At 41.7% G+C, this 26,132-nt stretch overlaps 1 protein-coding gene across 2 annotated transcripts in view; it reads left to right on the top strand.

Moving 5' to 3' along the window:
* Oma1 (OMA1 zinc metallopeptidase) overlaps positions 1–26,132 on the top strand; it is a 67,144-nt gene that overhangs the window by 17,829 nt on the left and 23,183 nt on the right. For both annotated transcript variants that reach the window (XM_050136232.1, XM_050136233.1), the window contains exons 7-8: positions 1,992–2,066; positions 25,635–25,784. In XM_050136232.1, coding sequence (XP_049992189.1) covers positions 1,992–2,066; positions 25,635–25,784 — 225 coding nt within the window. The remainder of the gene's footprint in view (positions 1–1,991; positions 2,067–25,634; positions 25,785–26,132) is intronic.

Genomic DNA, 26,132 nt, shown 5'->3' with positions numbered 1-26,132 from the left:
AATAATCTCGTGACTAAGCCCTTCATTGTTCAGAGTGCTGTGTTACTGAGGATCAGTCTTGTCATCCTCACAGCTATGCTAACCACATTGAAACTGATTCTCAAATTGAAGAAGAAAGAGCAGTTAGGTTCAGATGATGGCACATCATGTTTGGAACTTTCTTCTGTCAGTGACCTGCTGGGCTGTCAATGAAGCCTTGCCTCTTAGGCGTAATTTTTCAACTTAATAGTTAACCTGAGAACAGGGATGCTTTTTTCTCTAAATTGAGGCCTCTCAATGACTCTGTTGTCAGTGGATGTTTTCCTCTGCAGTGCCCCGTGCCCCGTGTTTTGGAAGCATAAGGGAACACTGGCAGTGATGCACTGCAGAGCGGGAAATCCCACTTTTCTGGCCACTCGCCTACTTACCGTGGTGATGGGACGATATACTAGGGCTCTGTTAGCTCTGAAATACTGATGTTTGGTCTGGATTTTTATTGTTGTGGGGCTTGTCCTGCTATTGTGAGTTTTTCTAGCATATACAGCCTATTCAATAGGCGGCCATGGTTCTTACTTTCCACAGTGTCTCGATGGCTCAGATGGTTAAAGAGCCTTGTTATTCTTGGAGAGGATCTGGGTTCAATTGGCTTCCAGAACTCATGGTGGCTCACAACCATCTGTAATCAGGGGATTAGATGCCCTCTTGGCCTCCATATGCACCAGGCTTATGCATGGTGTATGTACATGCAGGCAAAACACTTAAATACATAAAATAAAATGAATAAAAATAAAAATTTAAAAAATGCCGCTGGAAGCCAGCATGGTGGCATGCTCCTATCATTCCAGCTACTGTGAGGAGCTAAGGCAGGAGGATTGCTTGAGTTCACATATTTGAGACTACTTAGGTAACAACATCATGACCTTGTTAACTCCAAACATTTACAGTGTCCCCAAGAGTCAACAAACAAGCAAACAAACAAACAAACAAATCACACTTGAGAGCCACTGCTTTCAATGATTTTGTGTAGTATCTGGCACAAAGTAAGAACTCTGTTAATAAGGATGATTGATTTTATTATTGGTCCATGTAATCGTCTGTGCAAATCGAGGAATAGGTTATTGTTTCTAGCTCCATTTTGCATATTGCTCTATGAGTTCTTATGCTGAAGCAGTTGCTCCATTGGGTTGGTACACTCAGTGGTGCACACTTGGTTTGTGCACTGAGCTGACCCCTGCCTGCAGTTCTCCAGCTTAAAACCTGTAGCTGAGAGGGAAGGAAGTCCTGGGCCACGCTCACAAACTGTGAGCAGAGGCTAGGTTGCTTGTATCTGTCACAAGCATGTTGCTGTGTTTGAATAGTTGCTTCCTGGATTAATAGCTCCTTTGTCAAAAGTCCTGCTGCTTGATCCAGTTCCTACAAAGTTTTAGTGCTTACTGCAAATTAGAATTTAATTGGAAAACATTCTCATAAATACAAGTAATCAGGGAAATTAAAGTTACGGTAACTGTTCATGTTTTTTTTTTTAAAATTAAATCAGAAGAAAGTTTTATTTTCCTGACTAATCAATATTTAGAAAAGGAAATGAAGATAATTAATCACAGAAGGGGCTCTCCTCTGTGGTTAGTTTTCCCTCTGATGTTTTCGGCTAGTGTTATTGGCTCTCATATACCTGTATTTTTTTAGAACTGTGAGATTTATGTTCCTTGGCCCTAGTTAAGTCTGTCCCACTCCTCAGCAGCACTTTCTTCAGCAGCAGAGATTTTACGTGGGGAGTGAAATAAGCTGATGGCAGCAGAGGCTGTCCAGGCAGGCGCATTCCTAGCTTCCTTATTTTCCTGCTTAACGCAGGAGTCTAATGTAAGAAACAATGGCCTCATTTACATTTTCAATCTTAGAGGACAGACATTTCATAGTAGATTTTCTGTGAAATTAATTTAACATTCATTTTTTTAAATTCCTTTGATCATGAAATAAATCCACTTAATGAAGTTTTTTCCTGTCCTCCTTTTCAGTATGTGTTTGATAGACCGTACAGTAGAACACTGGAGGCCGAAGCCGACAAGATTGGACTGCAGCTCGCTGCAAAGGTAAAGCGATCAATAGTTGAAAACACAGTGTTCCTTGCGCAGCTGACCAATGTGTGCTGTCTTGACGTGTGGCGCAAGCACAGGCCAAACATTAAGTCATGCACCGTGTTAACCCTTTGTAGTACTCATCTTTGTATTATTATAACAAAATTTTACAGACAGCTCAAGTATAATAAAAGGTTTGCTGAGCCCACAGTCGAGAAGTTTCAGGGGCGTGTTAAATGCCCGCGTTGGCTCAGGTCTCTGAGCGCAGAAGATGGTGTCACATTATGGCAGGATCATGTGCAGAAACAAGTTGGTTACATCTAGAACCAGAGAAGAGAAATAGAGATGACAATCAAGATGGCACAGTCCCTTTTCAAGGGCACATCCTCAATGTCATAAGCGGTCTGTTATTTGGCTCCCCTTTGAAGGGTTTGTCACCTCCCTGGAACACCATGTGTGGAAATGCTTTTAGTCACAATGGACACTTGGGGGTGACTTAGCCCTCAATCCCCACCATAGTACTTTCCATAAATCTATAATACTTGAAGGCTGTATCTCTTAAAGGAATGAATGAGTAACTGAAAATATTCAGCTCTCTTTTCCATATGTGACTGTAATTGGCAGGATGTATTAAAAGTTTTAATTTTTATTAGAAAGCATTTTTTTGCATGCATGAAATTTTTGGTTATAGACACGAAGTATGCAAATTAAAACTTCAAAAACATATGAATGTATAATACCTTAGGCCCTTATTGCTATGTGTGTCTTCTGGAAGGCCAATGCTGCCTCTGTTCTACACCCCTTGTCACTGTGACCTAATGGGGGGGTTGAGAAAATAAGACTGTGTGAGCATCTACTACTGAGCTGTGCCACGGAGAATAAGCGGGGTCAGTGTAGCGGCTGGCTCTCCGCAAGCTCCAGGGGTGGCTCTTGGTCCTCACAGGTTTGCGCTATTTCTCTGTTGGGCAGGAGCCTTCACCAATAATTACTATTTTAGTCACCTGTGGTAGCTGAGTTATCGTTAGCAGAACATTTTTAAATGAGTATAAACTATGCAGTTTATGTATTAAATTACAATGTTATTTGGCCCTTTGTTGAGTTTCCAGTAGTTATTAATTATTAAAAGTCACTATTATTTAACTTGTCATTGTGAATCTTAATGGATTTGGCTCTGAAAATGATAATACATATTTACAAAAGTAAAAGTGTCTCTTGGCACGTTAAGTAAGAAGGATCAGGCTCTGTGTGGTAAGAGGTTATTGAGTAAGGCCCAAAGCCGGTGTATGGGCTCCTAATCTGAGTGCGCTGGTCTCACAAGGTTCCCCTTATGTGCATTTTGTCCTCTGGTTAAGAAGCTTTAGTTTCCCTTAGTAAATTGATTCTGAGTTCTGAGAAACCTTATTATATTAGCTCTTTTCTGTCACAACAAGAAGTGGTCAAGGTAGTTCCATTTTCTCCATGGACAGCTAACATCCTCAGCCCCAATTATTAAAAGGTAGTTCTGGGGGCATGCTGATGTAACACCTGTAATTGTAGTACCTTAGAGGTGGAGGCAGGAGGAGCAGAAGTGCAAGGCTAACCTGAGTTACATGACAGTCCGCCTGGAAAGGCTGGACAGACAAAAACTTGATGGAGGAAGGTCATTGGCTAATAAAGAAACTGGCTTGGCCCATTTTATTGGCTAGAACATAGGTGGGTGGAGTAAACAGAAGAGAATTCTGGGAGGAAGAGGAAGTGAGGTCAGACCTGACAGCTCTGCTCTCTGGAGCAGAGACGCCATGCTCAGCTCTCCCGGGTAGACCTGACAGCTCTGCTCTCTGGAGCAGAGACGCCAGGCTCCGCTCTCCCAGGCAGCTCCGACCCAGGATGGACGTAGGTTAGAATCTTCCCGGTAAGTGCACCTTGGGGTGCTTACACACATTATTAGAAATGGGTTAGAACAATATGTAAGAGCTAGCCAATAAGAAGCTGGAACTAGCCGGGCCAAGCAGTGTTTAAATGAATACAGTTTGTGTGTTGTTATTTCGGGCATAAGCTAGCAGGCGGCCGGGGTGCTGGGGATGCAGCCCCACCGCTCCTATTTCAACAAAAACTGTTATTTTTGTCGTAAGAGTTAATTGCCTTTTTGGAGATTTGCTCCCTTGTGACTCGTCATTCATCCCTGGCACATAGTCCCTTTAGGGGGGGTTCCAAAGTGTGGACTTGATGTTCTCTGATCTTTGCATGCTTGTATACATTTTATAATGATATCATTAAATTATATGTCTATAAAAACTTGCCTGGGCTAACTGACCAGTATCTAATGCACTGAATTTTCCCATCCAAGAATGATGTATTTGTCATTTACTTAGCTGTTCTTTAATTATTCTTTTTTTAAAAAGATTTATTTATTAATTATGTATACAGTGTTCTGCCTACATGTACACCTGCAGGCCAGAAGAGGGCACCAGGTATCATTACAGATGGTTGTGAGCCACCATGTGGTTGCTGGGAATTGAACTCAGGACCTCTGGAAGAGCAGTCAGTGCTCTTAACCTCTGAGCCATCTCTCTAGCCCCCGTCTTTAATTATTCTTAATAATGCTTTAAGCTTGGTTTTGTATATAGGATGGCATATATTTTGTCTGATTTATTAAGTGTTTGATATTAAGATATACTCATTTAAAGATAAATTTCTTGCCGATAGAAATATAATTGACTTACATAACTGACCTTGTCTCTATCAACCAACCCACCTACCTGTCTGTCTCCCCCCCCGCACCCCATCCTCCCTTTCTTCCTAATCAGTGTTTCCCCATCTTATTATTAGTGTAACATCCAGATGTCAGCACAAGCTGATGGTTGGGCAACTTTGTTTTCCCTGATCCTAGAAGAAGGAAATGTCTCATGGTTCTTGTAAGGTTTCTTAGAGGTTGTATTAGCTATGTTTCTGTTGCTGTGCTAAAACCCCATGACCAAGGAGTGTTTATTTGAGCTTCTGGTTGCAGAGGGGTAAGACCCAGTGTGGCAGGGAAGGGTGGCAGTGAGCAGCAGGTGTGGCGGCAGGAGCAGGAAGCCAACAGCTCAGATCTCAAGTAGAGCAGGAAGTGGAGAGAGCCAACTGGCTGTGCCTCCAGGCTTTCAGTCTTAGAGCCCCAGTGACTTGTGTTCTCCATCAAGGCTGCAGCACCCAAACCTCCTTACACAGTGTGCAAATGCCCAGTGGGGCTTTCCTCAGTCACTTCACCACAGGGGCCGTCCATCATGTAGAGGGTCTGCCTTTAGTTCTGCATGGTATGGGAAATGGTTTTAATTATGAAAGAATATTGTAGCTTGTCACTTAATTTATTGAATTTATTGAGATGGTTATGCTTTTTCTTCTTTAATTTTTAATGTGGATTGGCTACATTGATTTTTTTTAAGTTAAGCTAACCTTTTGTTTTTATAAATAGGCCTATTTTTTTAAATCAGTTTTAGTATTCTATAATAAATATTTAGAATTGGTTTGCTAGTGTTTTAGTTAGATATTATGTCTGTGTCTGTAGGAGACAGTGGCCTGAAATTTAGATTTTCAGGAATTGTTTTTCTTGAATGCCCCTCTCATTCTCACCTTCATGAAGATTTCAGGTGAATCCTTATGGAGTGGGGACTGTCTGTATGCAAAGGTGTTAGGGACTGTCTGTATGCCAGGGTGTTGGGGACTGTCTGTATGCCAGGGTGTTGGGGACTGTCTGTATGCAAAGGTGTTAGGGACTGTCTGTATGCCAGGGTGTTGGGGACTGTCTGTATGCCAGGGTGTTAGGGACTGTCTGTATGCCAGGGTGTTGGGGACTGTCTGTATGCCAGGGTGTTAGGGACTGTCTGTATGCCAGGGTGTTAGGGACTGTCTGTTTACAGGGGTGTTGGGGACTGTCTATATGCCAGGGTATTGGGGACGGTCTGTTTGCAAAGGTGTTGGGGGAATGTCTGTATGCCAGGCTGTTGGGGACTGTCTGTATGCGAGGCTATGTGTTTACCTGTCAGGTGTTGACAGGCTGTTTATTTTTTTGTTTAGTTTGAAAACACATTATTCCTTTTTTTTTGTGATTTCTTTTTAGCTCATGGATTATTTAGGGGATTATTGCATAGTTTATGGATCTTTTGTGATTTCTGGTTGCCATGTGTTTTTGACTTCCAGTTTACATTCTGAGTGGAGAGCACACTGAGTGAGAAGCATCTGTGGAGCCATCTTATTTTCGTCTCAGTGGGGTGTCCTTGGCAGAGCTTCTGCCCGTGCACATGGTGTTCTGTGGATGACTATTTGGTCAAGTTTGTTGACTTGGTTGTTTCAGCTCTTTTATTGTAGAGATTATTACTATTAAGCTGTTTTATTATTTATCATTGGTCACCTTTTTCTTCCCCTTTCTAGTTATTTACAGAGCTTTGTAGTCTTTTATTATGATTATAGAGTTTTCTTTATCTCTTTTTAGTTCTGTCAACTGTTTCTTTGCATAGCTTATAATGAGCTTTCTTCCTGGTAGAATGATGCTTATAGGGCTGGGTGGGTGGCCCAGTGGTTAATAAAGCTTGCTACTCTGAGTCCAGTCCACTCCTAGCACCATGCCAGGTGGCTCACAGGCACCTGTGACTTCACCTTGAGGGAATCAGTTACCTCTTTCTGGTATCTGTGAGCACCTGCACTCATGTTCACACACACCTATCAAAAATAATGCTTTAAAGTCTATTTTTTGAAGAAAATTACCCTTTATCCCTAGTAATGCTTTTTGCCTAATGTCTGCCTTTTTCTTTATTTTTGTTTTTATCTCCTTGCTCTTCCTCCCATATTCTTTTGGGTTGTACAAGAGTGTTGTTCTTTGTAGTCTCTTGTTTTCAGTCTTTTTTGTATCTTTATATGTATATCTTATAAATAGTACATTACTTTGGGTTTAATTGTTGTTCTGATTTCCTAAGATGGAAGCTCAGATTATTATTTGTAGATTTTCATGTTCTTAAATTAACACAGGCAGTTAAAGCTAAAATTTCTGCTTCTCATTATTTGAATTTGAAACATTTAGATACGTGTTTTCATCATTGCCATTAAGTACAAATGTTTCCTAATATCATTTGTAATTTTCTTCATTTATATACAGATTGTTTTAGTTCATTTAATGTCTAGATATTTGGAGTTTGTCTAAATGTTTTATCATTGTTTATTTCTAATTTACTTCCTTACAAGTCTGAGAGCGCACTCTGTAGAATCTTAATCTTTGGCTGGCTGTTTTTATGTCAACCTGATACAAGCTAGAGTCAGCTGGGAAGAGGGAACTTCACTTGAGAAAATACCCCTCCTCCCCCCCAAAATTGGCTTGCAGGGAAGTGTATTCTCTAGTGATGGGGAGGGGCCCAGTTTACACAGGCATTGCCGCTCATGGTAGTGGTCCTGGCTGCTGAAAGAGTGCAGATGAAGTAAGCCACAAAGAGCAAGGGGTAAGCACTAGCCTTCATCCATGACCTCTGTGTCAGGTCCTGCCTTGAGTTGTCACCCATCTTTCTTTGGTAACGGACTATGACCTGAGAATATAAGCTGCGATAAACCCTTCCTTCCTAAGTCACTTTGGTCTTGGTGTTCACACAATAGAAACCTAGCTATAGATGCTTGGTTTTGGGAAGCTCTTGAGCTGTCTTGCTGACTGCTCTACAGTAACTGAGCGGCTTTCCACAAGCAAGTGTTAGGTTGAGTTGGTTCGCTGTATCATCCACATTAATATTCTAACCTCCATTAGAGATATGTTTTAGCTATGAATGTTGACTTGTCTGGTAGTTTTAGCTTCATGAAATTTGAAGTCTGTTTAAGACACATACATATTTGGGATTCTTTCCTACTTTTGAATTGTTTGATCATTTTGAAGTAAATCCATTTACTTATTTAGTTATTCAGGTTTTTAATTGTTTATTTGTTTGATTCAGGTCATTACTCTGTAGCCCCGGTAGGCCCAGAACTCACAGAGAATTCCCCTGCATCCCAAATTCTGGTATTAAAGGCACACACCACTACACCTGGATTCTTTTTCTTTTTTTATTTTTTATTTCTTCAGGTTTTTTTTGTCTCTACTAATTTCTTTTTTAAAATTTGAGGCCACTTTCTGAATGTATTATTAATCACTTAGTTATTTATTTCTTTGACCTTGGCCTTTGTTGTGAGTTAGATAAGCCTTTTAGATTTGCTTAAACTTTATTGACCCTGGTTATATTTAGTTTTGTCACTTTTCTGTTTGTATTACTGCAACTTTGGGTTCCCTTAGTGTTCACCAGAAGACAAAGAGGAAATTGGGGTCCCCTCTTGTTTTTCCAAGTTGCATTAATAGGAGAATTTAAGGATGAACTCAGTAAAAGCTCAAGGACAGTTTTGTAAGCGTTTAAAACAAACCAAATACAAACCAGCTCAGGCCAACTGTAGATCCAGAGGAGGGGGCTGGAGAAGAGGAAAGGAAACCATGCTGTCTCACTGGGCACAGAGGCCAGCCCCAGGAGACACAGGCAGCCATGTGTGGGAAGGGGTGCTTCTGAGAAAGAGTAAGAAAGCCCAAATGTGGGAGAAGCCCAAAGGGTTAGGAAAAGCGTACTTAGAATAAAAGATAGAAGAAAAGAAATTCTCTTTTCTGAATAGTTTGGGAAAGTGGGCGGACTTGCACAGAGGGTTGTGGCCTGGCCAGCCACTGGGTGAGGGTGAGGATCCTGAGATCAAGAGTTCAATTTCTCCTTAAAAGGCTATTATTCTGCTCTTCTCTTTAGCGCAGTGAGCTGACCAGCTTAGGGGTGATCCCTTGACTGAGCTGGGCCAACATGAATGAGGAAGTTTTGTCTTAGTATTTTAAGTATCGCAGGGGGTAGATTGTTTTTCGAGTGCTGTTGACTGAAGTCACAGTCCGATTCTAGCAATCTATGTGCTGGCTATTTTCAACAGTTTTCCTTCAGGCGTTGCTCAACACCTCACTGCTTTCATGACCTTAGAAAAAATCAAAGCCAAGCTTTCAACTTAGCTTTAGTCCAAAACATAGTAAGATCTTAAAGATCAGTAGATCCTGAACAGGTTTCTCAGAAAAATAATTCCCATTCCAGGGTCTGTTTAAAAAGTAGATTTCTCATTTGCCTGATTTTCTATTTTTCTCCCCTTCATGCTAGAAGTCAGTGAGGGAATTGACTGGAGTTGAGGCGGAGTGTGTCAGTCCATCTGTTCTCTGGCTGTTGACTTCTTCTTCCGTCTGTGAATCAGGGAGGCTGTTGCTCCAGAAGCAGTTGGCACCTTCAGGAATGCTTAAGTCTTATTTCTTCTATAGGTTTTCAGTGTTAAATTCTTTCCTGGCTTGTGTTTGATTTATAGTTTCCTATAATCATTAAATAATAGCTACCTGTAACCAAGGCTGCAAAGTTGTCATCTCTTGTAGGATGTGTGGCCACCAATCCTTTGCCCATTCCTGCAAGCTGGCATGCTTTGGAGGAGTATTGTTGTGGGACACAAGATTTTAAATCTGTGGTTCTTGCTCTCAACAAGTTGATGATGACCTCTGACACTTTCTAACTTAACTGTCCCCTTTGAGAGGCCGTCCCGTTGTCTTTTCTCTTGTTTTTAACTTTATTTACTTATGGTTGCTAAACTTGCATTTTTGTCTTTGCTTTTCTGTAGATTGATGTGCAGCATCAACTTAGTCTGTGTTTTCTTTGTGCTTACTGTGCTCACGTGACTGTTGCTTGGTATTTTTTATCTGTGTTGGATTCTCATTGATTACACTTTAACATAAAGCATTTGCTCCATTCTTATTCTCTTCTGGGACTGGGAATATATGTAACTATTTGTTTGAGAGTGTCATGTTCCTCTTTCATTGCTTCTTGTTTTTCCAGTTTCTGTGCTTGTCAGCATGGATGTGTTCTGTTGTAGTTCACTAATCCTCATCTATACCATTCTGTATTGAACTCGGTGTCTTCATCCAGAAGAGCACTGCTGTCTAAGATAGACCCCGAGGAATGGCCTGTGTTCTGCCTTCTAAAGGCCCCTTTAGACCTTTCCGGAACACTGGCCCTAGGCTTTATCTTCCGTTCTCACAGCACCAAGTCTCTACCTGGTTTGGGGCCTACATTTTCTTGAATAAGTTTTCTTTAAGAATGTTCAGATGTTTTGGTGAATCAGTGCTTGGCTCCATGTCTCTGTTGTGTGTTTTTAACTCCAGTCTTCACCTTTATGAGTTACAGACAAACAGTGTGCGGTGTCTCCTAGTTATCCCACTGCTGCTTTCCCATGAGCCTCAATAGCAGGTGTACGGAGGATGCTCGATGTCCATTATTGCCAGGTTTCTAACCAGCAACCACAAAGGACAGAATTAGGCCCCATCATTGGACCAGTCTCTAGGTCTCTAGATTTAATGCTCATCGGTCCCCCTCCCCAACAAACACCTTTGCTCTGTTTTTACTGTCTCTCTTGTCCTCATGTGCAAAAGGTGGGATATTCTTGACTAATGCTAGACTTTACAGATCTGGCTGCCTTGATGAGTCTAAAGTTTGGGTTTTCTACCCCTATAACAGCCAAACGCTTCCTTTGTTCCCTCTCACTTTTGGATTCCTGCCAGATTCTGCCATGTTTTTAGCCTGCTGCGCCCCTCTTCTTCAGAGGGTTCCCTGAGAGTTAGACTAGCTTTGGTGAGTTTCTTCCTTTCAGGATTTTGGTGTCTGTCTTGGCTGGTCTGGTGACTCTTCCATCCACTGGCCCAGTCTTCTTTGTATTCTCTGGTTGTTTTTGTCAGGGACACTGGTTTGTTAGGAATATCTCTACGCTACCAGAAGAGAAAGCGCCTGATTTTAAATGGCACTGAATGTTCCGTAATAATAAGTTGAGTTATTTGCCATTAATTAGCATCTGGATAGTTTTTAGGAATTGGTAATATTGTAAATAATTTTGGAAAAGATATTCTATTCATATATCCTTAAACTCCATGAGTTTTTCCTCCCTTCCTTCTTTCCCCCTCCCTTCATCTTTTCTTTCTTTCCTTTTTTTCTTTCTCCCCTTTCTCCCCTTCCTTCTCTCTGAATTCATATTCCATCCCGTCTTTCCGTCTCCCCCATCCCCTCCTCCTCCTCACACTCATTCTCCTTTCCCCCCTCTCTCTTATGCTAGGGCTGAAACTCAGAGCTTTACACCCCCAGGCAGTTCTTTACAACTGAGCTGTACTCCAGCACCATTCCGTAAGCTTTTATTGTTTCTTTAGGATAAGTAAGTGTAGCTTAGGTCATTATGATATATATTCTGTATTCAAAAATGCTAATGCAAGATTTCAGTAACCTGTGAGAATACCTTTTATTCTTAATATTCACAATGATGTGTTCAACCATGTTAAGTTTTGTCAGTTTGGAGGGAAAAAATAGTATCTTTTAATTTTTTTTTTTAACTAGGGTTTCCTCTTCTTGTATCCCTTGCTGTTTTCTGACTCACTATATAGACCAGGATGGCCTAGAGACCCACCTGCCACTGTCTCCAGAGTGCTGGGATCAAAGGCATGCACCACACACAGCTTCTCATTGGTTTTTGAAATTTCCTTTTCTAGACTCCTGGAAAAGCTGAACATACTCTCTCAGTTTTTATTGGCTCCTTAATATTCTCTATTGCTGAGTGCCTTCATTGTGCTTATTGGTTAGATGTTTAAAATGTCTATTTTAGGATCACACATGGAGTTTCTGAGTAGCTATAGATGAAGAAGCTCTGAGGCAGTGTTTGAGAGCTCAATGCCGGGCTGTCCAGGCAGATCAGGACAGCAGCTGCCACAGTCCAACTCTGTGTTGGGGGACTTGGTAAGTCCTCTCCTCTGAGAGCAGATAAGTCAGTGAAGAGATGATGAAGCCTCTTCAATTACAACATGGCAAACCATTTTGGAAAAGTATATTTGGACAGGTGAGAGCTTGGTTGCGTCTTCTGAAGCACACTAAATGTGTTGTGCAGCGTGAGACTTCCAGTGCAGTAATTTGGTCTGTTTATGTCAAGCACAAAGAAATGTTGCCATAGATGTTAAATTTGTCTTTGTTATGAAACACTCAGGATGAAAAATGCCATCTCTAAAGTACAAGTATTTATTTCCTGTCAGAAAGAGAAGCAGTATGAAGGCTTTGAATATAGTATTTATGCTGCCTTTATTCTGTGAAAGCATCCTTTTAGATAAGAACACCTCTAGTTCCAGTTACTGCTTGCTCTCCCAGTACTGTGCGGTGCTGGAGGTGTGGAGCCTGCCTGACCCACTGCACAGCAGCTCCATCAAGTGCTTACAGCTATGATCATTGTCTCCTTTTTGCAGGGGAAGGAGCTGAAGCCCACACAGGCTCTGTTAGCTTCTTTTTCAAAGGTACAGCCGTAAAAGTGATTCAGACTGGAATGGGACAGAGATTTATTTATTGATTTTTCTTGCTCATCATGGAGATTATTTTGTTATGAGCTACAGGAATCACCTTCCTTATTGGTGAGGCCAGCTACTTGGCAGGAAGCCATATATGGGAGATGTTGTTGTTGTTGGCTTTTAGCTTATGGTTTAAGGAGATACAATCATGGTGGATACAGCCCAGCATGGAGGTAAGAACATGAGGCAGCTGATCATACTCTGTCCCCAGTCAGGAAGCAGAGAGTGGACAGGAAGTGAGACCAGGCTGTACACCCTCAATGCCCACACCAAATAACCTGCTTCTTCAAGTGAGGCAAGAATCAAAGTCTAAACCCTTTTTAGGTACTGGTGGTGTGGAGGAATCAGGTGCCAAGGACACTGAGTCCCAACGGTAGTGTGGCTGCTGAGCTAGATCACCCATGTTTGAGACTCTGTCTTTCCGGTTAGCTGTGTGATCCTGAACATGTTAGGTTTACTTTTCTGCAGCAGCTTTCTCCACCTGGGTGATGGACTTGGACATTTCTCATTCAGTCAATACACTTCAAGTTCCCCGGGCACCAGTTTTCTGCCTGTGCACGCCCCATTGCCTGCTTCCTCTGGCCCACAAGGATCTTAAGTCTGTGTATTCAGTACTGAATCCTGGAGTTTTGCCCACTCTCTCCCAGTTTTCTCCTTTCCCTGTCAGATGTTCTACCTTGTGTTCAGTATTGTTCTAAATGCCTGCAGCCTGTTGTCATCCTTCCTCATTTAAGATTTAAATCTGATCTTTCACCAAGTCCTGGCAATTCCATCTATAAAGTATGTCTCAGTGTGTTCCTGTTTCTACTGCTAGCATCCTTCACTGGAATGAAGTTCTGCAGAAACTTCATTATAGCGTTCACTGACTACATTCATCCTCCCCTCCGTTCCACTCGCTGCCCAGCTACACATAACAGAGCAGGTCTGGGGAGCCAGTGCTGGTCTCTAGATTTCTACTCAGTACCTGGCTCACAGACCTCTAATTCTGATGGATCCTTTTTTTCTTTTGACATTACACTAGTCTGATCCAGAGCCAGGTGGTAGCCCTCCTCTATAACATGATTTTCATTGATTAACTGAACATGTATTGCTGCATGCCTGCTATCTGCCAGGTGATAGGAAGTAAGAATGTTTGTAGGAGACAGATATGATCAATTAATAATTTTAACAAGCTTAGAGCATCATGGTAGAGACATAAGGCAGGTTCATCCCATGGAAGAGGCCACAGAATGGTAGAACTTGTATCCAGGTTTAAATGACAGCCCAGGATAGGGACTGAGAAAGAAGCATCTAGAGCAGAGCTCTCGGAGACAGTTATCCTGGTGTGGTGCTGGGGGAGTCTTGGGGGATTTGCTATGAAAACAGTGTGCTCAAAGGTAAGGAAAACAATGCCCATTCTGGGGATTGAAATCTCCCTGTGGCTAAAATACAGACAGTTTAGGAGGATCCACATCAAGATGGGGAGGAGAAGGTGGGCAGTGACTTCGTGGTCTTAAGGACTTTAAACCCTGAGCTCAGTGGTGGGGACTTTGGGTGTCACAGAGATCGTGGAACTCTGATTTCTTGCATTTGACCCTGTTACTTAACTCTGTTTTCTCTCTGAAAAGAGGCTAGTGATGCTCCTACTAAAAGTCCTAGTCTGGGTGTCTGCTTGGTTTCTATTTGTGGTCTATACCCTGTGCCCTGTGCCCTGTACCCTGTGCCTTGTGTCCTATGCACTGTATTCTGTACCTTGTACTCTGTACCCCTGCCCTGTGCCTGACACTTTGTACCCTATACCCTATTTTGGACATTTATAGACCAGGTGCTTTTTTGTTTGTTTGTTTGTTTTTGTTTTTTGAGACAGGATTTCTCTGTAGCTTTGGAGCCTGTCCTGGAACTCACTCTTGTAGACCAGACTGACCTCGAATTCACAGAGATTCTCCTGCCTCTGCCTCCCGAGTGCTGCACCCCCACTGCCTGGCTAGATCAGGTGCTTTTATGTATGTGTGTGAGCAGTTGAGCAAACTCCCTAGCCCTGCCCTGTAATTCCCATCACATTGCCAAATTATGCTTAGATTTCTTTATAATTATGATTATAGCTTAGCTTCCTTTGTCACACATTAAAAGAGAGCAAAGGTGTTGGCCCAGGGACAGACACTCCCACATTGCATGGTTGGCCTGGCTGCTGTAAGTTGCCATTATCTTTCTGTCTGGGACTTGAGAGTGTGGTCAAGGGGAACTCTTTCTGGAGGTGAATTTGTTGCTTCTGTGTTGTCCCATTGGATTTGTGAGCATTCAGGATCAAGGCCCAAACCCAACATAGGAAATTCACTTAAATGAAATTATATTTGAGAGACTTTCAAGCAAGAATCTATCTTTCCTAAAGATTCTTTCTGCTTCTTCTATACTATTGACTGTGGAGAAGTTAATTTTACATGGTTATGTTTTTATAGTTTAAAGTTTCATTTTGGAGAGCTTTGAGTTATTATTAAAAATTATTAGAATGGTCAATTTAGAATTAGTGGTTGACTTGTAGTCTGCTGTAAACTGAGATGGAATAAATGGTTCAAATCAGCTGGACAAAAGACTGTTTGATTTTGTTGATGTATTTATTCATTTGTCTTTGTAAGGAAATTTTGACACTTTGCAGTCATTTAGAAATGACTTATTTTTTAATTTCACAAGAAACCAAACCATCTATATTCATTTTTGAGTATCTGTACTGAAATCTAAAAAAAGAAAGCTAATTTTCTTTTAATGCTTCTAAACTGGGGGCAGGCTCCTTGGAGGGCATTATGTATGATTGCTTTTGATTATTACAGAGCCAGGGGACGTGTGGATGTGTTATTTCGTTTAGTGGGTGGGGACTAAGGATAATAAATACACTGGTGTGGTTTGAGAGCCCTCGCTGGGAGGGATTGTCCAGCCTCAGAGCTGCTAAGGACCCTTCTGGAAGCTCTGTTGCTTTCTTTGGATGATCCGGAATAGCTATGTTCATAGCACCATCTAGCGAGAGAAGTGGGTAACAGCAGAATCCTCTATCAGAAGATAAGAACCCAAACTTAAAACTTCATGTAAATATAAAAACATACGCTTTTGGACCTGGGAGGAAAACTGGAGCTAATTTAACTCAACTTCTCCTTTTACAGGTAGGGAGACTAGAGTCCAAAGTGCTGACGTGATTTCCCTAGTAGCATATTTGGTTAGTAACAAGACTCCCGGCCCTTGTCCAGGTTAGTACTGAGTCTTCCCACAGTGAACTGTCTTTGTGTTGTGCTTGGATGACTGTGTGGGCTCTTAGGTTAGCTATTTAAGAATGAATAAGCATCAAATGAAAAAGTTCTATTTCATAGATGTGCTATAAAGTAACTTCCACAACACATACATTATGCCCAAATCTTATTTTGAACCCATTCCCCACAGAGAATATTAATTTGATTTGTAGTTGTTATGATCTGCATTGTGTTGGGTACTGAACTACACGAGACAAGAAAGAAATGTGTGTAAAATTCATTGAAAACTTTGCCAGCTTTGCTGATTGATGAACTAACACAATGGTAATCAAAAAATGCAGAACACCTGGGCAAGGACTTTAAAGTTATTGAACCACAAAATAACAAGAGCCCATTTCTCCCATTTTGGCATACACAAGTGTTTTTGATAAATGAATTTTTTTCATTGACAAATTCTGAGAATGATTTAGCTATAAGTATCTTATCCACACTCAGTTGGGAAAGAACAGTTTGAAATTATTGATTGGAAAAACAGTGTGTTGGGAACCAGTGACTTACAGAACGTGAGGGAGTGTGCCAGGAGATGCCCTGAGCACGGGACACTTGAGCCCATGCATGCAGACGAGGGAACTGGCTCCCGTAGATGCTGAACAGCACAGGTGATGGTGTTGACAGCGGGCCTCAGTCATAGTTTCTGTGTGCTGGGTCCTGTCCTGAGCAGGTGTGTGAGTTGTTCTTCATTCAGCCTGTGAGGGGCAGGTCCTGCCATTTGCCTGGTTTTACAAATGACACTGGAAAGTGGAGAGGTCAGACACTGTGGCACATCTCTCCCTGAGGGTGGGGCTTCTTTCTTCTAGGCTGCTGGGAAGAGCATCGCCTCTGAAACATGGCCGTTGTTATGTGTTTTGTTCTCTTCAAATATGATAATACTCAAACTGTATTCTAGTTCTTGTCCCCTTGGTAGCAGTCCTTTCTAATACTGTCTCATGCCTGACACATGTCTGTGCAATACAGAGGGGATGCCAGGACATCTGGTTTAGATAAACAGTGCTACTGGCATTCAAAACAGACTCTGAACTTCTAACATCAGGCTTTCCCTTCTTGGGATGATGGCTGGCAGGAGTCGGAGGGAATCACAAAGTCCAGAGCCCTTTTCAGTATGTACTTGCGGGGAACATTTTACTCATAGGTGGGATAGGGCTTGGTCTTTCTTTGGTGTTGTGTTTGCTTTGGGAAATGTTCAGGTTTTAAGGGCGGTACTGTGTGCCTTATGGATATCATATCCTGCTGAATTTATTATAAAATAGAATAAATTCCTTGTCCATGTCTCTTACTGCATCTTCACACATGTTATTGCTTTAATCTGGACTTGACTAGATCCTTCTTTGTTTATGATTCACAGCACCATCTCTTAGGACTGCCATAGTGTCATGTAATCACTACAAGCTCCTGCTCCTCCCCAGGGAAAGGAGGACAGAAACAATGTGTTCTGGGTTCTGAATGGGCTGCTTTTCATCCCGATGATCTGCAGCATTAAGTTTCAGAGGTGAATCTGGTGGCCTTGGAGACTGAATTGTTGGTTTGGGGTGCTGACTGGCTCTTGACTGCTGGAGTTCAGATTGTGACTCAGTCCCTTGCTCTCCCATCTGCTCTGTAAACGGATGTGAAATAGCATCACTCACCGTGTCAGGTCGTTATGAGCAGTAAAGGAGGTAACACAGTGCTTACAGTTCACAATGAAGTAAGAAGATGGGGTCTCAACCCCTTTCTCACTGGTTATAAGCCCTACAGTCTCAACATTACCCAGTCCTGCAGCATTCTAGGACGCATTTTCCACCAACATCTGTCCCTTATGTTCCCTGGGGCTTTGATCACCACTGGCTCTTTGAAGAAGGAAAGGTGGTTTAGAAAGAGCTTTATCTTTTCTTCATGTGCACCCACAATCTTGGTAACCACACGCTCTTTTATTAGATAGTGTTTTAAAAACAAGATTTTATGCCAAACATGATGGTGGACTTGGAGGAAGAGGCAGGCAGATCTCTGTAAGTCCTAGGCCACTCTGCTTTAGGATCAGGGTCCAGGAAAGCCAGGTGATACATAGAGAGATCCTGTCTTTTTTTAAAGGAGATTTTTTAAAATTATATTTCATGTATTTGACTTTTGCCTGTATGTGTCTATGTACCCTGTCTGTGCTATGTCCAAATAGTCCAGAAGAGAGCTTTGGATCCCCTGGAACTGGAATTGCAGACAGTTGTGAGCTACTTTTAGGGTGCTGGGACTCTAATCTGGATCCTCTGGAAGAGCAACAAGTGCTCTTAACCACTGAGCCATCTTTAGCTCATTAGGTGTTGATTTATTAATTTGTTTGTTTATTTATGTATGTATCTGTTTGTGCGTGCATGTTCCATGGTGTGTGGAGGCCAGAGAACAACTTGTAGGCTTCAGTTCTCTTCTCCCACCACGTCATTTCTGGGGATTGAATTGATTTCAGCAGGCTAGCGGCAAGTGGCGTCACCCACTGAGCCTTCTTGCAGCCCACCCCACTTTTGTGGTAAAAATATCTAGCATAAGATCTACTCACTTACAAATTTAAACGCATACTGCAGAATGACCTCTGGGAGCAATGTCATAGAGCTGTATCTAGAACCTAATGCATCCTCATAACTGCCCTACCCTGTGTCTGACTTTACCTACTGTAGATGCCTCATGTAAGCCAAGTCAGGCAGTATTTGCCCTGTGCCCACCTCATCTTTCCTAACCTACCATCCCCAGTGTTCATCCACGCTGTTGTACATGGTAGGATTGCCTTCTTGGGTAAGGCTATTGTGTGTGTATGTATGCGTGCATACATGTGTGTGTGTGTGTGTGTGTGTGTGTGTGTGTGTGTGTGTGTGCAGCCCCACATCTTCACTCAGTCTTCTCTGAGTGAGCATTCAGGCTGTTTCCATCTATTGCTGGAAAGCACACTGTCAGTAGTAATGTATAGGCAGCCCTTAGATGGGCGGAGTAGACAGAACAGAATGCTGGGAAGAAGGGAAGTGTGGCAGATGCCATGTTTCTCCTGCCTAAGAAGAACACTGGTTAGACTCATGCTGGTAAGCCACAGTCAAGTGGCGATACACATTAATGGAGATGGGTTAAACAAATATGTAAGACCTAGCCAATAAGAGGTTAGAACTAATGGGCCAGGCAGTGTCTAATTAATACAGTTTCTGTGTGATTATTTCAGGGGTTAAGCTAGCTGGGCGGCGGGATGCAGCCCAATCCTCCTTACTACAATTCATCATTTTACATTTCCATGAGCAAAGTATAAGAGTTGAATCTTTCCATATTATTGTTATTTTTTGTATCAGCCTCCTAACAGGTGTGAGATGATATCTCACGTGTTTCTGGGGTGCAGTTCTTGAAGGTGTTGTGATATTGATAAGTTTTTCGTACACCCATGTTAACTTGTATGCAGTTCTTGAGGTTCTTACATCTTTTGCCCATTTTTAATTGAGTGTACTTTGCTATGGAGTTGTAAGTTTTCCTTGTCTGTTTTGTACATTAATCTCTCGTCAGGTATATTGTATGCAGATATTGTTACCTGTTTTGTTTGCTGTGCAGAAGCACTTGTACACAGATTCAGTCTCTGTCCATGATTGCTGAGCTTTGCTTTGTGCCTTGGAGAAAGTGTGTGTGTCTATCTGTGTGTGTGTGTGTGTGTCTGTGTGCATGTGCATGTGTATTCTATCGCTGTCAGATGAAGTGCCCCATGTACCAATTGGCTATATCTGGTCTAGAGTGATAGTCAAATCCAGTGTTTTCTTACTAATTTTCCGTTGGAATTAACTATTTATTATTGAAAATGTTGAATAGCCTTTGCTGGAGAGGTTGTGGAGAAAGGGGTACACTCATCCATTGCTGGTGGGAATGCAAACTTGTGCAACCACTCTGGAAAGCAGTGTGGAGGTTTCTCAGGAAATTCGGGATCAACCTACCCCTCGACCCAGCAATACCACTCTTGGGATTATACCCAAGAGAGGCCTTATCATACAACAAGAGTATATGCTCTACTATGTTCATAGCAGCATTGTTGGTAATAGCCAGAACCTGGAAACAACCTAGATGCCCTTCAATTGAAGAATGGATGAAGAAAGTATGGAATATATACATATTAGAGTACTACTCAGCAGTAAAAAACAAGGACTTCTTGAAGTTTGCAGGCAAATGGATGGAAATAGAAAACACTATCCTGAGTTAGGTAAGCCAGACCCAAAAAGTGGAACATGGGATGTTCTCACTCATATTTGGTTTCTAGCCATAAATAAAGGACATTGAGCCTATAATTCGGGTTCTTATAGAAGCTAAATAAGAAGGAGAACCCAAAGAAAAACATATAGGCATCCTCCTGAATATTAACCTTCATCAGGTGATGAAAGGAGACAGAGACAGAGACAGAGACAGAGACCCACATAGGAGCACCAGACTGAAATCTCAAGGTCCAAATCAGGAGCAGAAGGAGAGAGAGCATGAGCAAGGAACTCAGGACTGCGAGGGGTGCACCCACACACTGAGACAATGGGGATGTTCTATCGGGAACTCACCAAGGCCAGCTGGCCTGGGTCTGAAAAAGCCTGGGTTAAAACCAGTCTCTCTGAACATAGCGGACAATGAGGACGACTGAGACCTCAAGAACAATGGCAATGGGTTTTTGATCCTACTGCACATACTGGCTTTGTGGGAGCCTAGGCTGTTTGGATGCGCACCTTATTAGACCTGGATGGAGGTGGGTGGTCCTTGGACTTCCCACAGGGCAGAGAATTCTGATTGCTCTTGGGGCTGACGAGGGAGGGGGACTTGATTGGGAGAGGGGGAGGGAAAGGGGAGGCGGCAGTGGGGAAGAGACAGAAATCTTTAATAAATAAAAAAAAAAGAAAATGTTGAGTATTAGAGATGCCATTGCTATTATATTGTGGTTTGTTTCTGTCTTTAGATCCTTTAATATTTATATATTTAGAGGAGCTTTGATGTTGAATGCATATATTATTTTATTAAGAATTTTTAATACAATCTTTTCTCATTTTACACAGCTATCCCCAATCCCACTGCCTCCCCTCCTCTCATCCCACCCTTTCCCCACCCCCACCCACATGGAATGCATATATTTTTACAACTATTTAATTCTGCGTGATGAATTGACCTATTTATTATTGTATAATGTCCTTCTTTGTCTCTTTTTATATTATGTCTGTTGCAAGTTGAGCTACCCTGCTTAGTTTTAGTTTTTGAGTCTGTAAAGTGAGGCACATCTCTTGTAAGAAACATACAGTCAAGTGGGTTTTCACTTAGTGACTTTTTTTCATGAATTGGAGATTTGAATCTGTTGTATCTAGGGTAATACGCGGTAGGGTGGAACTAATTACTGGGCTAGAGCGATGGCTCAGTGGGTCAGAACACTTGTTGCTCTTATAGACGACCTTGGTTCAATTCTTAATACCCAAATGGTGGCTCAAAGCCACCTGGAATTCCAGTTCCAGGGGAGCCTACACCCTTTTCTGGTGTCCTTTGTTCCATACATGTGATACACATAAATGCATGCAGACAACACTTACACGCATAAGATCAAGTAAATAAATAAGAGTTTTAAAAAAGGGCAGATTATTGTTGTTTTGTTATTTTCTGGTTGTCTTATAGTCACTTCTAAAAATTCATGTCTTGCTTGAGGTTGGATGGTTCCATGCAACAGTGTACTTGGAGACCTCTCTAGTTCTGCTCTGTATATCAACTAACAGTTTTGCTTTATAGTTACTGTGAGGTTTAAGTAGATGCATGTAACAGCTTGTTTCAAGCTGATCATCAACAGCTATTTGTATTTGTATTTCGTTCTAAGTAGCTTCCTTGGCGATTCATGGAGGGTGGGGCTGGTGGCTGTGAACGTTGCCTTTGAGGCAGTGTGGACTCACTGTGCTTTCTCCTCTCTCCACCTCCTAGGTGGGGTTTTAGGTGCAAGCCACCACACCCCATTCTTCTAGTTTTTTGTCTCAGAAAGTTCAGTTCTCTCTCATCTATCAAGGACAGCTTTGCAGGGAAAAGCCTTTCGGTTGGCGATTATCTCTTTATCACTCGAATATTTCAGCATCCCCCTTCTCAGCTAGCTGCAAGGTTTCTGCTGAGAAGTGTCCTCATAGGCGGTGTTGGAACAGCCTTTTAAAGAGAGGTGTCTCTTATCTTTTGTTACTTTTGGACTGTTTCTTCCTTTGAGTTTGAGCGTAATGTGTCATAGTATGCTCCCTTTTGGGTTGAATTTGACGGATGACGTCTGTACTTCCTGTCTCTGGGTGATGGCATCTGGATATTTCCAGCGTCATTTCCAAGTTCTTTTTGGTCCTCCTTCCTCTTTCTATAGCTCCTGAGATGTGAGTGTTTGCTCTCTTGATGACCCATAATTTACACAGATATTCTTTGTCATTCTTCTTCCTTTGCATAATTTCAAATGTTCTATCTTTCAGCTTACTCTTTTTATGTCCAATAGAGTTTCATTGAAGATTTTTATTAAGTTTTTAATTTTAGTCATAGCATTTTTAATTTCCAATATTTCTTTTTTAAAGATTATCACTGTTAGATTTCCCAGTATTTGTCTGAATTGTTAACTGAATTTTATTATTTTTTTATAGTTCTTTGAACTATTTTCTTTGTGAGTGTTATTCTGAATTCAATTGTCAGACATTTTGTAGGTCTTCATTTCTTTGGGTTCCATTATTGTAACCTGTCAGTTTCTTTTCAAAGTGCTCTGATATTCTTGGTTCTGTTTTATTTTTAATATAGGGTCTCATGTAGCTCAGGCTAGCCTCAAATTCTGTCTGTAACGAAGGATGACTTTGAACTTTTGACATCCTGTCAGCTTCCCAAAATGTAGGATTACAGGTATGGTCACTGTGTCTTGTAAGAGGTTCTGGGGATAAAACTCAGGGTCTACCAGCTGAGATACATCCAAACCCAATGACTTTTTTTCTTCTTTAATAAAAAAATAATATTTGTGTCTTCCTCCTGACGTCTGCTTCAGTGTTCTTCCATGCACTCCAGGGTCGGCTAGTGACAAACAGAGTGGGCGAAGCTGTTTTAGTTTGAAATGCTTTTGCTGTCTACCGGGCTAATCTTTTCATCTTTTTCTACATATCAAATATTTTAAATATTGCTTTCAACTTTGTTACTTAGATTGAACAGGTAATATTTTACTTCTCTTTTGGTTAATATTTGTAAGGTAAAAAAATTCCTAAAATCATGCTTTTGTTTTGTTCAGACATACATAACCATGAATGTTCATACCTGTTAGTAGGATATATTTGTGTGTATGTATGCATGCACAGGTGTGCTTGCACACAGGCACACGTGACAGCAGTACTAACATTGTGGCCATCAGAGGACAGTTTTCAGGAGCTGTGTCTCTGTCTTCCTTGCCGAGCAGGGTTTCTCTGGTTTCTGCTGTGGTGCTGCCTGTTCCAGGCCAGCGGGCCCACACCTTTCCAGGTGACTGGATTACAGATGATGTCACTGCATCTGGGTTTTTATGCAGGTTCTGTGCCTCGAATTTGCTCTCTGACACATTGTCCTGCTGGTTTTTTTTTTTTTTTTTTTTTTTTTTTTGGGTTCTTTTAAACCTAGAGACCTTAATGTGCTTAAAGAATTACACTGGCTGGGCAGTGGAGGTACATGTCTTTAATCCCAGCACTCAGGAGGCAAGGGCAGGTGGATCTCTGTGAGTTCAAAGCCAGTCTGGTCTACAAGAGCTAGTTCCATGGTTCCATGACAGGCTCTAAAACTACAGAGAAATTGTGTCTTGAAAAACCAAAAGAAGAAGAAGAAAAAGAGGAAGAGGAAGAAGGAGAAGAAGAGGAAGAAGAAGAAGCAGGAAGGAGGAGGAAGAGGAAGAATAAGAAAAAGAAGAAGAGGAGGAGGAGAAAGAGGAGGAGGAGAAAAAAGAATTGCAATGATTTGAATATTGAAAATGATTTTCAGATAATTTCTTCCTCTTTATTTCCCAACCTTGGAAAACATCTTATTAGTGTTTTGTGGGCAGGGAGGCAGCATAGATGTTGACTGGCTATTGAGTGTGTGTCTTGGTTAGGTTTCTATTGCTGTGATAAACGCCATGACCAAGAGCAACCTGAGAAGAAAAGTGTTTATTGCAGCTTACGGTTCTAGATCACAGTCATCATGGAAGAAAGTCGGGGCAGGAAGTCAAGCAGGGCAGGAACCTGGATGCAGAAACGATGCCAAGGTCATGGAGGGTGCTGTTTACTGGCTTGCTCATCATGGTTTGCTCAGCCTGCTTTCTTATAGCACCCAGGAACACCAGCCCAGGGGTGCTCCCACCCATAAGGGACTGGACCCTTCCACGTTAATCATCAACCAAGACAATGCCTCGTAGGCTGGCCCATAAGACAGTCTGGCTGGGACATTTTCTTAATTGAGTCCTTTTCCCAAGTGACCCTAGCCTCGTCGAGTTCACATAAAACCAGCAACACAACCTGTGGCATTTGTCATATGTTTTAGGTATCACAGTCACACAATTTAAGGCTTTTTGGTTCCACATTCTGACCAATCTGATAGAATTTAGTTCTTAATGTATTCAGTAGTAAAATAGGAAATACAAACACAATTTTTCTAGTTCTTAAAGAAAGAGTAAATTAAGATGTGAAGAAAATTGAACAGACTTCTAAAAAACCTCCAAGACCTTGTATGGAGAGCTTAAAAAGAATTTTTATTACAAATAGTTAAATATAGTTCAGAATTAAACTCTTACTTCCTTCCCACTCAAATACTTGAATTATGCTCCTAGAGCTACCACCATTAACAGTTCTTAAGTAGCATTTCATGGTGTTCTGTGTATTCAAGGGTGTGGATATGAGTTTGTATATGTATACTAGATCCATATGCATCCTTTAAAAAATAGTGTGTTTAGGATGGCCTAAATGTATTTTTTCATGTAGTTGAGAAAGCTGGACAGATTGATATACCTTAAGATTAACTATTTTCTGCATGTTTGTTTAATTTTTTTCTAAGTGTATCATTAGGTGTAAAGTTTCTTAAGTGCAGATTATTTTTAGTAGAAAAGTTAATTGATATGGAAGATTTCCCCCTTACTACGTGTTTCCAGTGTCAGCCGTTCTGAAAATGTTTGCAGGCTAGGAGTCAGGCTTGTGTTGCTGCAGTGCTGTGCTGTGGGAGCTCTGCTCTTCTCTTCATTCTGTTTGCAACCCTGGGAGCAAACCCAGAGCCTACTGTCTGCTAGGTATTGCCACTCTACTGTTGAGTGTGGTTCCCAGCTTGAGGATTCCTTCTTTTAAGTGGTGAACAGATTCTTTCATTAAAATGATAATAAAAAGTAGAATATGTAGAAATAGGAGCAGCGGGGCTGCATCCCCAGCACCCCGGCCGCCTGCTAGCTTATGCCCCAAAATAACAACACACAAACTGTATTCATTTAAGCACTGCTTGGCCCATTTCTATCTAGCCTCTTCTAGGCTAATTCTCGCACCTGGACTAGCCCATTTCTAATAATGTGTGTAAGCACCCCAAGGTGCGCTTACTGGGAAGATTCTAGCCTACGTCCATCCTGGGTCGGAGCTGCCTGGGAGAGTAGAGCCTGGCGTCTCTGCTCCAGAGAGCAGAGCTGTCAGGTCTGAGCTCACTTCCTCTTCCTCCCAGCATCCTATTCTGTTTACACCTATGTTTTAACCTATCAGGGCCAAGGAGTTTATTTATTGCTTAACCAATGAAATCAACAGATTGATATATGACACTGCCACATCAAGAATATTTCCAAAACATTAGTGACACAAAAGTAAATTAAAACGTATTTTCCTTTTCTCTCTCTCTTTTTCCCTTTCCTCTCCTACCTCATCTTTCTCAGCCCTTTGGATACCTGGCTGAGTTATTTGCTTTTAAAGTTGTGGGAACTAAGCTCATTGTGTGCCTTTTTAATTCTGTGTTTAGGCATGTGTGGACGTAAGAGCCAGCTCAGTATTTTGGCAGCAGATGGAGTTTTCGGAGCGTCTTCATGGCTACCCAAAGTTGCCAGAGTGGCTGTCAACACACCCTTCTCATGGGAACCGAGCTGAGCACTTGGACAGACTTATACCACAGGTGAGCTAGCCTATACCACGGGTGAGTTAGCTGAGACCACAGGTGAGCTAGCTCATACCACGGGTGAGCTAGCCCTGCTAATCCTGTTACTTTTAAAGTATAGAAAAAGTGACTTTTAAAGTATAATTATTTTGGTTACTATAGACCATTGGCTTTCACAGAGTTGGACTGAAAAGGAAAGCCCTATTTACCCACAAGTCTTGGGTATAATAGGAGCCTGCTTGTTTGTTTCTGGCTGCTCAATCTCAAAATAATCATGTAGAAAATATATTATTTGCAATACTGTTTGGCCAATAGCTTAAATGTATGTCTTTTTAGCTTGCTCATGTATGTGTGTGTATATATATA

The sequence above is a fragment of the Alexandromys fortis genome, unplaced genomic scaffold (assembly GCF_014885135.2).
Source record: "Alexandromys fortis isolate MF-2015 unplaced genomic scaffold, M_Fortis_MF-2015_v1.1 scaffold_13, whole genome shotgun sequence".
NCBI lineage: Eukaryota > Metazoa > Chordata > Mammalia > Rodentia > Cricetidae > Alexandromys > Alexandromys fortis.
Note: the sequence above shows the minus strand (reverse complement) of the source record. Positions and strands in the feature narration are given on the sequence as shown.